The sequence below is a fragment of the Mirounga leonina genome, unplaced genomic scaffold, assembly GCF_011800145.1.
Source record: "Mirounga leonina isolate KUSES-001 unplaced genomic scaffold, KU_Mleo_1.0 Mir_126, whole genome shotgun sequence".
Lineage (NCBI taxonomy): Eukaryota > Metazoa > Chordata > Mammalia > Carnivora > Phocidae > Mirounga > Mirounga leonina.
Window position 1 is genome coordinate 5,746,856 of NW_023270314.1, and position 15,382 is coordinate 5,762,237.

The 15,382-nt window shown below is 39.3% G+C and overlaps 1 protein-coding gene across 2 annotated transcripts in view; it reads right to left on the reverse strand.

Moving 5' to 3' along the window:
- ZDHHC17 (zinc finger DHHC-type palmitoyltransferase 17) overlaps positions 1–15,126 on the reverse strand; it is a 93,435-nt gene extending 78,309 nt beyond the window's left edge. For both annotated transcript variants that reach the window (XM_035002090.1, XM_035002089.1), the window contains exon 1: positions 14,947–15,126. In XM_035002090.1, coding sequence (XP_034857981.1) covers positions 14,947–15,039 — 93 coding nt within the window. In that variant the 5' untranslated portion in view covers positions 15,040–15,126. The remainder of the gene's footprint in view (positions 1–14,946) is intronic.
- Between the last annotated feature and the right edge of the window lie 256 nt (positions 15,127–15,382).

Consider the following 15,382-nt stretch of genomic DNA (forward strand, 5'->3'; position numbering starts at 1 on the left):
TTATAGTTCTGGAGGTCAGAAGTCCAAAATCAAACATCAGTATCAGAAGGTGTCAGCAGGGCCACACTCCCTCAGGAAGTACTAGGGCAGAAGCCATTCTTTGCCTCTTCCAGCTCTGGTAGCTTCCAGCATTCCTTGGCTTGTGGCAATATCACTCCAATATTCCAGGCCCACATCTCCAAATCTCTCCAGTCTGCTTCATATAACCTTCTGTGTGCATGTGTGTTCAAATCTCCCTCTGCCTCCCTTTTATAAGGATACATATGATTGTAATTAGAGTCCACCTGGCTATCCAAGATAACCTCCCCATCTCAACACTCTTAATTTAATTATCTCTGCAAAGACTCTTTTCCATTAATAATGTAACATAGGTTCCAGGGATTAAGATTTGATCTTTGGGGGCCCATCATTCTGCCTACCACAGGACAGGAATAAAGATAGAAAAATGAGAAGTAAAGAGGCAAGTTCATATTATATAAGCTGGTGCTGACTGTAGTTTTCTCTTGGCTATCAAATACCCTCAATCATTGGTGATAATGTGGCTCTCTTCTGTGGAGCATTTTGAGAATTCTGAAATTCACCCCATGGAGATAAACAATAACTCTCTCCTTGACCAAACTTTGGTGAGAGTCCTCTGAAGTCTCTTCTCAACTAGGCCTCAACCTTGTCCTCCCATATCCTTACTGGGACTGCACAGTCCAGCTTTAGCAGCTCAGAGAGAAATTCCCATCCCTGATTTCTGATCATCCTGACCTGCTTTCAGCAAAAGTCCTATTAAGTCAGTTCAGCAAGAATCCCCCTATCCTTGATGTCTCCTCTTAGTATTTCCATCCACTGACCCCCCTCATTCTGCTTATTGGCTATAAATCCCCAATTGTACTTGCTATATTCAGAACTGAGCCCAGTTCTGTTCTTAGGGGCTGCTTCTCCCCCTATTGCAATAGTTCCTGAATGAAATTAATTTTTACCACTTTAACTACTGTCCAGCTCTGGTTTTCTTTGACAGAATCTCTGTAACATCCTCTGCTGTAGAAGAGGCGTTCTCCAGCTCACTTCTAAAAACTCCTCCTCAGCTCTTATGCTACTGGAGTTGCTTATACCAAGCAGGTAACTATCTTTTGGTAAGTTTCTTTCATGATGGCTCTAGCCTAACTAGCCTCTAAAGTGTTCACCTGGTCCAAAGGAAACAACTCAACATCACTACACAAACAGAGGAAGCCCTCTCTTCTGGCTTTTCCACTATAGGACTATTTTATGTATCCCTTACCTTTATGCTTCCCCAGGAAAGCAGCAGCGGCCCCCAGTCTCTGGGCCTTCAATAACTGCAAGGGACCCAAATCACACTTCTCCATGAATTCTCTAACACTCCACTAAGACAGCATCCCAGCAGGCATCCAGCCATAGACACATTTTCCCTCCTGAAAAGTCCCCCAGTCTTTCAAAGAAATTGTTTGCAACCTGCATAGAGGACAATACAAACACTACAGCATTCCCTTTTGGATTAATAACCCTTCAAAGAGCCCTTCCTCTCAATTAAGTCTCCCTTTATTTTGTATAAGCTGGAGGTAACACAGTTCCAGGACAAATCATGGCCATTTCCCAGCAAGTTCAGCATCTCTGTTTACACCGCAGGGATCCTTTGTCAGCTACTGTCCTCAGCTTTGAGCTCCAGGAAAAATGCTTAGATGACACAAAAAAAAGTCCCACTTAATATCCTGTTATACAAAAGTATATCATAAATTACTTATTCTTTCTTACCTAGTATTTTTCACTTAACATTATGTTTCTGAGATTTTTCTGTGCTGATACATGTAGTTCAATGCAACTCCTAGATGGTACACTGTTATATGAATAAACCATATCCAGTTTCCTACTGAGACTTTTTGCTACTATAAACCATACTACAATGAACAATCTTATACAGATCTCACCTGTAAAAGTTTCTCTAGGGTAAGCACCTAGTAATAGAACTTTTGGATAAAAAGATTTTAGTATCTCCAACTTCCCTACCATTAAATTGCTTTCTAAGGTGGTAGTACCAACTTAAACTCTCACTAGTAATGTCTGAGTTTTCCTTTCACTATATTTAGATTTACCTTGAGGAAATATGATGGGTACCAAATTACACCTTGTTTTAATCTGCATTTCCCTGAAGCAAAGAAAATTTATCCAGGAGAAATCAACTCTATTGATGCTGATGAAAACTCAAGAAGGCTAAGGACCACATGCTGACCACTGGATTTAGCAATCTAGATGCTGCTTTACTTTGACAAGGTGGGGCACATGCCAGGCTGGATTGATTAAAGAAAATTTGGGAAGGAAAGGAACTGGGAACAGCAAATATAAGTAACTCTTCTGAGGAGTTTTGCTATAAAGAAGAGCAAAGAAATAGGGCAGAAGACAGAAGGTAAGTGGGATCAAAGAAAGTATGGTTTGATTTTGGGATTTTTTTTTTTTTTTAGGATGGGAGAAATGATCGTTAGTAGATATAATCTGATAAAGCCAAAAACTGATGGTGGAGGAGTGTGAGAACTGCTGGAGAGATGCCGTAAGTCAGCCTGAGAGAAGAGAAATTAGTGTAACCAAACATATACAGTACTTTTACGTTGAAAACCACAAAACACTGATGAAAGAAATCAAAGAAGATCTAAAAAAACAGACAGACATACCATATTCATGGATTGGAAGACTTAATATGGTAAAGATGTCAATTCTCCCCATACTGATATATAAGCTTAATGCAATTCCTATCAAAATCCTAGCAAGATTTTTTGTAGATATAGACAAGATTAATTTAAAATTTATATGGGAAGGCAAATAAAGTAGTTAAATAATTTTTTAAAAAATGAATAAAGAAAGCAGGTACTCATTTTCAAGACCTATTATATAGCTACAGTAATCAAGATGGTATACTATTGGCTGAGGGACAGACACATAGATCAATGAAGCAGAACACAGAACCCAGAAATAAGCACACACAAATATGCTCAACTGATCTCTGACAACAATGTAAAAACAATTCAATGGCGGAAAGATAAGCTTTTCAACAAATGGTACTGAAGCAGCTAGACATTTACAGGCCACAAAAAGCCCAAAACACAAAAAACCTCAACCTAATTCTCACACTTTATGCAAAAAATAACTGATCCTGAACTTTAGTGTTACCTGTGAAACTATAACTGTAAAAAAGAAAAAGAAAATCTTTGAGATCTATGGCTAGGGAAGGAGAATCTTAAGAATTAAAAAAATACAGCCCATAGGGGCGCCTGGGTGGCTCAGTTGGTTGGGCGACTGCCTTCGGCTCAGGTCACGATCTTGGAGTCCCGGGATCGAGTCCCGCATCGGGCTCCCTGCTCGGCAGGGAGTCTGCTTCTCCCTCTGACCCTCCCCCCTCTCATGTGCTCTCTCTCTCTCTCTCTCTCTCTTTCAAATAAATAAATAATCTTAAAAAAAAAATACAGCCCATAAAGGTAAAAACTTATAAACTGGACCTCATCAAACTTTAAACTTATGCCATGAGAAAGATCCTACTGAGGCTGAAAAGACAAGCTGACAGACTGGGAGAAAATATCCGCAAGCCAAGACAAAGAACTAGTGTCTAGGATATATTAAAAACTCAACAGTAAAATAAAAAATCAATTGAAAAAAAGTGGCAAAAGGCATTGTTATGGGCTGAACTATGTCCCCCAAAATCCATTTGTTGAAGCCAAGATGCCAGTACCTCAGAATGTTACTGTATTGGGAACTAAGCCCTTTAAAGGGGGAATTAAGTTTAAATGAGGTCGCCAGGGTGAGTCCCAGTCCAATCTGACTGGTGTCCTTAAAGGAAAAGGATATCTGGACACAGATACCAGGGGCACTGTGAGCACAGAAAAAAAAAAAACCATGTGAGGACACAGCAAGAGGGCAGCCATTTATAAGCCAAAGAGTGGGACCTCAAAAGAAACCAAACTGGCTAATACCTTGATCTTAGACTTCCATCTTCCAGAACAATGAAAAAATAAATTTCCATTACTTAAGCCACCTTGTGTGTGGTATTTCTATGCTCTAGCAAACTAATACAAAGAGACATTTCACCCAAAAGGATATAAAGATGGCAAATAAGCACATGAAAACATAGTATCATTAGCCATTAGGGAAATACAAATTAATACCACAATGACTTATCATCATCTACTATTCAAATGGGCTAAAATCAGAAAGTATCAATACCAAATGCTGGTGAAAATGCAGAGATCAGATTACTCATACACTGCTGACTGAAATGTAAAATGTACAACCACTCTGGAAACAGCTTGACAGTTTCTTGAAAACACTGACATACAACTACCATATAACCCAGTAATTGCGCTCCTGGGTATTTATTCCAGAGAAATGAAATCTTTTTTCTTAAGATTTATTTATTATTTTAGAGACAGAACATGTGCATGGGGAGGAGGGGCAGAGGGAGAGGGAGAGAATCTTAAGCAGACTCCATGCCCAGGGCAGAGCCCAATTGGGGCTCAATCTCAAAACCCCAAGATCACGACCTGAGCTGAAATCCAGAGTCAGACACTTAACTGATTGGACCACCCAGGTGCCCCATGAGAACTTATTTTTACTTTACCTGTACACAAATGGTTAAAGAAGCTTCATTTATAATAACCAAAACTGGAAACAATCCAGATATCCTTTAATAGGTAAATGGTTAAGCAAACTGTAGTACATCCATATACTACCCAGTAATAAAAAGGAACAAACTAATGACTGACTGCTACAACCAGACGAATCTCCAGAGAATTATGCTGATTGAAAAAAAGCCAATCCCATAAGGTTACATACCACTATGATTCCATTTAAATAACATTCTTAAAATTAGAAAACCATAGAAATGGATAACAGATTAGCATGGTATACAAGGGCAATACGAAGGATCTCTGTGGTATGAAATGTTCCATATCTTTACTGATTCACTATCAATCTCCTGGTTGTGATATTATACTATAATTTTGCAAGGTGTTACCACTGGGGGATCCTGTGTAAAGGGTACACAAGATCTCTTTGTACTTTTTCTTACAACTGCATGTGAATCTAAACTATCCCAAAATAAAAAGTTTAACTTAAAAATTATCAACTTAAAAATGTTAAATTTGCACAATTTATCATAAATAAAATATGCCTTAACAAAAAAAGTTATGCAGTAGAAAATATTTTTAAAAGGCATACATAAAAAGCCATCCAGATCAGTGTTGTCCAACAGAACTTTCTGCAATCAGATTTATTTGAGAGAGAGAGAGCATGAGAGGGGAGAGGGTCAGAGGGAAAGGCAGACTCCCCGCCAAGAAGGGAGCCCGATGTGGGATTCTGACAGAGCTTTTCAATTATATAGTCAAAAATAATTTGTGTTTTGACCTATTAAATTATATGGCAGAATATATATGAGGATTACGGGTTTGGAGTCAGAGAGAGAGTTTAGGTTAATATAAGCTGCCAACTACTAATGACGTGAACCCGAATAAATTACTTCACCCCTCTGACTCTGCGTCCTAATCTGTAAACAGTTCAATATCTGCTTTGCAGAACTGTAAAAAGTAAATGAGCAGAATACTGAAATAACTTCAAAATGTCCTTCAGTAGGTGAATGAATAACTAAACTATGGTGCACCCACACAATGGAACATTATTCAGCATTAAAAAGATGAGCTGTTGAGTCATGAAAAAACATGGAGGAAACTTAAATGCATATTACTAAGAAGCCAATCTGAAAAGGCTACATACTATATGATTCCAATTACATGACATTATGGTAAAGGCAAAACTATGGAAACAGTAAAAAGATCAGTAGTTGCCAGAGTTACAAGGAGGGAGGGATGAATATAGATGGAGCACAGAGGATTTTTAGGGCAGTGAAACTATTCTGTATACTACTGTAACAATGGATATATGTCATTATACATTTGTCAAAACCCAAAGAATATATACCAAAAGTGAACCCTAATGTAATGTATGAACTTTGGGTGATAATGATGTGTCAATGTAGGTTCATAACAAATGTAACTCTGATGCAGGGGAAGGTGGTGCAGGTGTGGGGGACAACAAGTATATGGGAAATCTTTATACTTTCTGCTCAGTTTTGCTGTGAACTCAAAACTGATCTAAAAAATAGAGCCTATTAAAAAAAACTTCAAGAATTTTTTAAAAAGTAAATGAGGGCATTTGCAATCATTGCTAACCAGTGCCTGGCAAATAATAGTCAATCAACTTCATGACTGTATTATCACTTTCACATTGCGCTGCACTATAAAAAAGGAGCAATTGAGTTCAAGCAGTTTAAACCTGGATTCTAATTCAGTTCTGCCACTTACCAACAAGTAACTTTCTCTATGCCTCCATTTCCTCATTTGTAAAATAGGTATAAAAAAGTGTGAGAATTAAATGAATGAATATATATGCAAAACTGTTCAGGATAGTGACTAGCTCATAGTCATAATTTGATAAATGTTAGCAATTACCATTATTGTTATCAAACCAAAGAGATAACATGAAAAGCATACAGTACAATGTTTCATACATTAAATGTCAAATCAGCTTCCTTCCTCCTCCTGTAGTAAAACTTTTCCCACATATCAAGTATGTATCAATGAATGGAGAACAAAATATGAGAGAGTTTTATAAGAATCATCTCTGGAACTTCTTCAAAATATACATACCACAAATCCACATACTAAATTAGAAACTTTAAGAGGTGTGCATGGAAATAGATGTATTCTAACAAAGTTCTCCATAAGATTCTAATACACACACACACACACACACACATATTCTTAGTTCACCCAACCCATCTCCCACACAAATCCAGTTCTGATAAAGTTATTGAATATCAGTGACTAATGGGATTCCATGCACTGAAACATATATTTTAATATAAATTTCTTGGAGTTTCTTTGTATTGTCCCAATAAGGGGCTGACAAATACAACCCACAGGTCAAATCTGGCTCACTACCTGGTTTTACATATAAAGTTTTATAGGAACACGGCACACCCAATCATTTCCATATTGTCTTTGGCTGCTCTCATACAACCACCACAGGGCTAAGTAATTGCTACAGAGACTATATGGCCCACAAACTTGAAAATATTTACTACGTGGCCTTTACAGAGTTTCCCAACTCCTGGTCCAGATTATTCATACAGAACGCTATTCAGTAACTCTACTAGAACATTTGGCATTAAGAATGAGTTCAATGTAATTACAACATCTCTTAAAGCATGTAAAAAACTAGATGACAAAACAAAGCAAATAAACAGTTCTTTCACTTAAGAATATAGAGGACAGAAATAATTTTGCCTGCTAGCGTTCCTTCTTTAAGGAAACCGTTCTCCCCCCAAGTCCAACCAAGAGATCTTAGCAAATTAGAGGCCCTATTTCATGGTCATAAGAGTGGAAACAACCTAAATAAGGAAAACGCAGTGCCACTTCCCACCATGGAATAAGGCAAGACATGCAGTCCCTCTCTAATGGTTAGTTAAAATTTGAGATATATGGGGAAAAAAAAAGTCAGCATCCATGTCACCACTATAGAGAAGAAAGAAGCTGCTCTACCTTAGGAGAAAATAGAGCTGAAATGCAGAGATGAGACTAGATAGAAAACAGAGTCTTGGTGACATTCTCGGCTCAAGTTCCAGGTATCCTTGAGCCCAAAAGCATCCCTGCCATCCTAAGTTAGGGTTATGTAAATCAGTAACTTCCCTTTTTCCCAAGTAAGTTTTAAAAGGGTTTGTAATTCAAGGATTCTTTTTTTTTTTTTTTAAGATTTTTTATTTATTTATTCATGAGAGACAGAGAGAGAGAGAAGCAGAGGGAGAAGCAGGCTCCCAAGGAGCAGGGAGCCCGATGCGGGACTCGATCCCAGGACTCTGGGATCATGACCTGAGCCGAAGGCAGACGCTTAACCATCTGAGCCACCCAGGTGCCCCTGTAATTCAAGGATTCTAACACAGCAAGCAACTTCTCTCTTTAGCTCACAGAAGGGTTTATTTTTTTCGTTTTTCATGAAAATAGGGATAGTTTTGCTCATCCCTCATTAAATCCTTCGTAAGTTAACAAATGTTGGTAATACAGAAACTTATTTTTAAAAAATTGAGAAGGGAGGGGTGCCGGGGTGGCTCAGTTTATTATCTGCCTTCGGCTCAGGTCATGATCTCAGCGTCCTGGGATGGAGCCTCCCCACATTGGGTTCCCTGCTCAGCGGGGAGTCTGCTTTTCCCTCTCCCTCTGCACCTCCCCACTTCATGCATGCACTCTCTCAAATAAAATCTTTTTAAAAAATTTGACAAGGGTACAGTACAGTAACATCTCAATCAGTAGTTACTATTTTTCACTTGATTTTTCCTAGTATTAAAGAACTGATTTTTAGGGTGCCTGGGTGGTTCAGTTGGTTAAGCGACTGCCTTCGGCTCAGGTCATGATCCCGGAGTCCCGGGATCGAGTCCCACATCGGGCTCCCACTCAGTGGGGAGTCTGCTTCTCCCTCTAACCCTACCCCCTCTTGGGCTCTCTCTCTCTCTCACTCTCTCTCTCTCTCAAATAAATAAAAAATCTTAAAAAAAAAAACTGATTTTTAAAAATATAACCTATTTAACATATATGAAAAAAAAAAAAACAACCCATACTTCAGGTACACTTATCCCCCTTATCTCCATCTCCTCAATAATAATCATTGATAATCAGAAAGACAAGCTTAAGACATTATAATATTGTGATTTACCAAAGATTCTAATTTAGTGCTTATTAACCCTAGAAAATGCAATAATCATATGACAAATTTTCACCAATTAAAACAAAAGCAAAAAATAATATCCCTTTATAACTCAGAAAATTAAGTTCTTTGCAATATCTCCTTTACTGAAAGCTGAAGTTTCACACTTTCAAATTAGCTGCCTGTGTAGTTCTTTTTTTTTTTTTTTTTTTTAAGATTTTATTTATTTATTTGAGAGAGAATGAGAGAGCACATGAGAGGGGGGAGGGTCAGAGGGAGAAGCAGGCTCCTCGCTGAGCAGGGAGCCCAATGCGGGACTCGATCCCGGGACTCCAGGATCATGACCTGAGCCGAAGGCAGTCGCCCAACCAACTGAGCCACCCAGGCGCCCCTTAAGGATATTTTAATAGAAGATATTATCCTACCACTGGAAAATTATTATACTGGATGAAAATTTTATTTGTATATTTTATAAATACAATATCACCTTGAATCAATTTTTCAAACTCCAAAGTTTAAAGTATTTGATATTCAATTTTAAATTACCTATCTGTACTAGAATCTAATTACAAAATAATACTAGAGTTAGATGATGCTGTGAAAGAGCACTTCACATAACCCTGATATTGAAATGCTTTTTGGATTATGTGGTTGTAAGAGGTTCTGTTAAAAAGCACACTGTATCAAGATGCCTTAACTAACAAATCCTAACTATCCTAACATAACCTTAGGATACTCTCTAAAGGAAAAGAGTTTTGCCATGGGTTTTTAATTTTTAACAAAATTTTAACAAGCTCACTTTTGTCTACTGTGAGGGATCTATCTGAAGGCCTACAGTTAATCTTTTGTCATTTTGCAATGCCTTATTTTATATTCCCCATTACTTTGTAGCCTATCAAAGCATCAAGATCATACTTAGATGTTCAATAAACTCTCCTCATAACAAAGCACACATTTTTAAGAAAATTTAAGAAAATTAAAATCAAAATAAGAAAAAAGCTAATAATAAAGTCCTCTGCCCATCCTCTCCTCAATCCCCAATTTTAATTATCTTAGCTACTTAGTTGCCTCCATATCCAGTTTATGTATACTACTTTGCTTAAGAATTACTAACTTCTTACCACAACATTAATACTAACATGTATTGTGTTACTAAGCGCCAGACTCAACTTTATATATATTATCTAACTTAACCTTGACAACAACTTCATGAGGTAGGTGCTATTATACTCCCATTTTAGTCTGGAAAATTAGGACACAGTTCAGTAACTTGCCCAGGGTCACATAGCTAGTAAGTGGCAACACTAGGATTTAAACTCAAGCAGCCACACTTTTAATCTATATCTTCTTAAATCTACCCACTCCACAGTCCATTCTTAATAAATACTTTTGGGATGATGGTCTCAAACTAAATCAAAATAATGAGCAAAATTAAACAAAGAAGTCAAAACTGTTACAAGTGGCATTTCTCACAGCCAAATATTATTTTTTGGTTTACAGGTCAGTAGTTTTCAACTTTGGCTTTTGCCACAATCTATGATGTCACCAATTAGTTGCATTTTCATTTTATATCTATTGATTCAGTGGTTACTAGACTTAAGGTACAGTATTTTTAAATCTCAATTACAACTACATGACCTATAGCATTCTTCCTGAATAAAAAAAGGCATCAGATTCTAAAGACTTCCAGAAAGACATGTTTTAAAGATAAAGAGTATGCCAGTAACCTATCAGAAGAAGAAAAACAATTTTCAAAGGAATTTTCTATCTATTTTCTGAAAGCAAATGATTTATTTATGTGTATACATGTATATCTCTAATTATAGGGCAAAAAATAGTAATGGAAAAAGGCAAAATCATTTTCACTAAAGAAAAACTTCAAAAAAGAGATTTTATAAAATCTGATGGCAAGAGAAGTAGTAATACTTTGGCTTCACGTTTTTTTTGTTTGTTCTGGTTTGGTTTTTTTAAGATTATATTCATTTATTTGACTGAGAGAGACACAGCGAGAGAAGGAACACAAGCAGGGGCAGTGGGAGAGGGAGAAGCAGGCTTCCCGCGGAGCAGTGAGCCCAATGGAGGGCTCGATCCCAGGATGCTGGGATCATGACTTGAGCTGAAGTCAGACGCTTAACAGCTGAGCCACCCAGGTGCCCTTGACTTAACGTTTTAAACAAAGGAAAAACAATGAGACATGAATATGGACAAAATTAATGTGAAGCAAAAAATGTTGCTATTTTTAAAAAGAGAGAAACTAGAGAAAAGGCAGTAACAGAAGTTTTGAAATTGATTAAAAAGGGAAGCAAACAAGAGATGAAAGCCCTAGATAATCTAGGCAATCCAGTTCAAAGCTCTGAGTCAGATCTTGCTGAAACAGAGAGCCCCTATAATAATACTCTGGCAAAAGGAGGTATTGTGGCCTCATTCAATGAAAGAGCTAGGACGGCTTACTGAGGATATACTAGTGGATGAAACGGAAGAGTGGTGATAGCAAGTCAGCTGGATTGTAGACCAACATATGGTCTCTATCTCCCTGCTGAAGTCATTCTTCTAACCATTCGAGGGGACAGAAATCTGACACTGCTTATAGGCTAATCAATTCAGCACTTATTTGGCTTCTGTTAAGTGTTTCACATATGTATATATTCCCAACTAGATGATTAACTTCTGGAGAGCAGAAGCTATCCTATCCTAGCTATTTTATTTTCACCCATATAACCTAGCACAGTACTATGCATATAGTAGATGCTCAAACCTACAATCACAACATTAGAGTTAAAAGAAATCTTAAGAGATCTAGTCTAGCCTCTTTCTTTTTATCTGAGATCAGGACCTGAGCTGAGATTAAGAGTCGGACGCTTAACCAACTGAGCCACTCAGGTACCCCTAGCCTATCTCAAAAGCAAAGAAACTAAGAGTAGTTAAATGTCCAATAGCCTAAAGTCACAGAGGTAGGATTAACATCCCTAATCCCATGATAAGCAGTTCATCTTTTTCCAAATAGCCTCTAATTTCTTCCATTATGATAAAATGAATAATCACCTACTTCATCAGAAAACAAAGTAATAGCACCAGTATTCACTACATGCTAGGACTTTCAGAAGGCCAGATCTGCTTGGCAGCCTATGTGCCTTGGTCTGGGATGACTGCTTTATAAACATTATATAAACATTTATAAACATTATTTTTTTTACTTAATACAATAAATACTCTAAGAGGTATTAACCCAATTTTACAAATGTAAATTGACCATGATAACAGCAAGTGGCAGAACCCAGATTCTGTTTGTCACCAGTGGCTCTTAACCACTATCCTATACCACCTCTCGTTGAATTTAACACAAAAATCCCAAAGTCTCAAGAGTCCAGCACAGTACCTGACCCAAACAAAATAAAGAAATGTTTAAAAGACTGACTAAATGGATGGGTCATTTAATTAATTAAAAAGTAAGGTTCTCTCACAGTAAATACCTCTAAAAAGAAGGTTTCACTGTTCATCTAATTACATAATCCCCTGAGAAAGGGTTTAATAGTGAGCAGTTTGCATACTAACAGAAGATTTAAAGAATGGCTAATTTCCTTATCCTACAAATAATTCAACTGTTCAACAAATATTAAGTGAGAAACTATTTTTGTTTCTCCTCAGTGTTAAATTCGAAGATAAGTAAAATAAAACTTTTTCCTACAAGATTCTATTCCATAAATTAAAACCCACACAAGTCTCTAAACTACTTACCAAAATCAAAATACATGTGGTACATCTCCCTCCTTCTTTGGTAGAGGAAAAAGAAATAACATTAACTGAACACCTACAATGTGCCAGTTCTTAATCCTCAACATACAGTCTCGCTTAATCCCTTACAGCTAACTGAATTGGGCCACATCTCCATTTCTGATGAACAAATTTGGGCTTTAAAAGATTAAGTACTTGTCTCAGGTCCCTTAGCTAATTACTACAAATTACAGAATTGGAACCTAAGTCTGTCTGACCAAAAGTCTATGTTCTCTTCTAAAAGAAGTTAAAAGTATTATTTTATTTGCTCACCAAAGCATAGAATGGGTTTCTTTCCAAGGGACACTGAAAACACTGCTTATTTTAACAACAAAAAAAGAATACATTATCACAATCCTCACAATAGCCTATTAGTTATTATCATTTCATACTATTATTATAAACGATGAAGCTAGAACTCAGAGAAGTAGCTTGCCCAAGAACATACTGCAAGGAAGCAGAACTTTACCAGATCTGCACCAGGTGTGCATGCAACACTAACCACAGTAATAATGCAGAAAGACCTTAGCTCTTATAATTCTAAGCTTAAGATGCAAAACATCTAAATTAATCAGACCTTGTGTTTGCTAGGTGAAAAAGAATGGTAGGGGCGCCTGCGTTGCTCAGTCGTTGGGGGTCTGTCTTCGGCTCAGGTCATGATCCCATGGTCCTGGGATTGAGCCCTACATCCGGCTCCCTGCTCAGAGGGAAGCCTGCTTCTCCCTTTCCCACTCCCCCTGCTCACGTTCCCTCTCTGGCTGTGTCTCTCTCTGACACAAGAAAGAAAGAAAAAGAACGGTAGATATCACTTGTATCAACTTCCACTTTCAATGATAAGCCTATCTTCTAATAATATTCTTTAAATAGCAACCTGAAGACTGGTCTCTAAATTTCAAGCCTACAGGCCATTTCATTATTACAAGCAATATCTCTCTGGATTTGTTACCAGTTAAAATTATTCCTAAAATACCAAACAATGTATTATTTCACAAAGCAAAGGTTTGTTAAAAGAACAGCATGTTAAAATACATAAAATCAACATTTAAGTATTTGAAACTTTCACAGGAATAGATGAATAGAAATATTCCTTAGCAATATTTTCAATGCATCATCTGAAAACTTTATTTCTTGGCATATTTTTAAGGCCTAAGTGTGAACTAAAAGAAAGGATGCGTCCAATGCCAGTTCTAAAAATGGTACTACCTTGGTCACAAAAATATTTAGTTTTACTGTACAGCTCTGTTTCTCAGGAATCCAGAGGAGCCTTTTCTATTGAGAGTGGCTCAAGCATATTCCTAAGGAACAGTCCCATCTGTTTCTGGTAAATCAAAGTGATGAATAAGAGGGTGGTTGAGTATTAATATAGAGCATGTTTAAGTGTGCGTCTTTATTTACATTTTACTAAATAATAAAAACATGCTTTAGCCCAAAATTCAGAAATAAGCAGAATCATTCTACTGCAAAGTAACCAGGTAGAGACTTCCATGTTTGTTCCCCCCACTACAACACAAAGGTTGTCTTCTTCCCTTAGCCTCATAAAAACTACAGGAGTTCTTCAGGAAGCTTTGCCACTGCCTGATCCGCACCTAAGTGTGGATCATTAAAAACTTGAATGTATCACAAATTACTTCCAGTACTGAACTAGCACTAGCTCAGCTATAAACTAAGAGGTAAACAAGTACAGAATGTGACTGATCCTGGAGCGGGGCACTGTTTACTTACATGGGAAGATACTCATGTTGTGATGGGAAACGTGTTGCACTGTCCTCCCCTGGCTCCAAAAAACAAACAAACAAAACAAAAAAAAAGGTACTTTGACAAGCTAGTGTAATCGGGGGTCTATTCCCCAAAGTTCTGACCTCTCTCTTTAATCGCTTAAAGACAGACGCTCAAATAAGGACACAAGGTGCCCGAGGTGCTGCCTGTGGCATAACCTGGAAGGACACCACTTTATCCAAAAACTGTGTTCTCCCCCCACAGTGATGAGCTAAATGGGAGGAACAGATACTGTCATTCACCCTAGCGAAGCAAAAGAGAAGAAATCAAAACCAGACGCGCTCCCTCCTCGCCCCCGAGAAGCTTGTAGCAGGACTAGGGGCGTAAGTTGCGGTTCCAAACCAGCACCAGGCCCCCGTTGCCTGTGCACCCGCGAGCAGCGTGGCGACAGAGCAGAACCATCAACATCTCCACCTCTGTCCTCTAGGCACAGCCAGGGACCGCGTCCCAGAGCCCGCCCCGACCAGGCCCGCCCCGCTATCTCCACCCCGTTATCCGCTCGCAGCTGCGCTCGGGCCTGGATTTGCCTCCCCGCCCTCCCCAACTTCGGCACGTTCCACTACCCCGACACGGTTAGGCCACAGCCCTCCGCAAGTCGGGGGGGGCAGGGGAAAGGTCGGGGCCCGAAGGGCGAGGAATGCGCTCGGTGCGGTCCCTCACCTCTGGATGGAGAAGGGGCACGCAGCCCGCTTCGGTATCGTACTCATCCGGGCCGTCCGCCATCTTGGTATTAAATCCCTCCTCCCGCTGCATGCCGGGAGAAAGCGTTTCACCCTCGCGGGGCTCGGGCGCGGCGGAGGGCACGCGCGAGGGCGAGCTCGAGCCCCGCCGGAGGCGATGCGGCCGCCTCCTCCGCCTCCTTCCCCTCCCCCCGTGCCGCCCCCCTTTGCCCCCACCCCACTCTGAGGGCGGGGGTCCCTGCGCGCGTGCGCGCGAGCCGGGCCGGCCCCGAGCGGGAGCGCGCTCTGCTGCACTGCGCGGGGCCGGACTGGCGGAAGGCTCTGGGCGTGGGCAGCGCGGCCCGGGGGCGGGCCTCGGGCACGAGGCAGATGTGCGCCACTGTCCGCTCGAGGGAGGCGGCCGAGGGACGACTCGG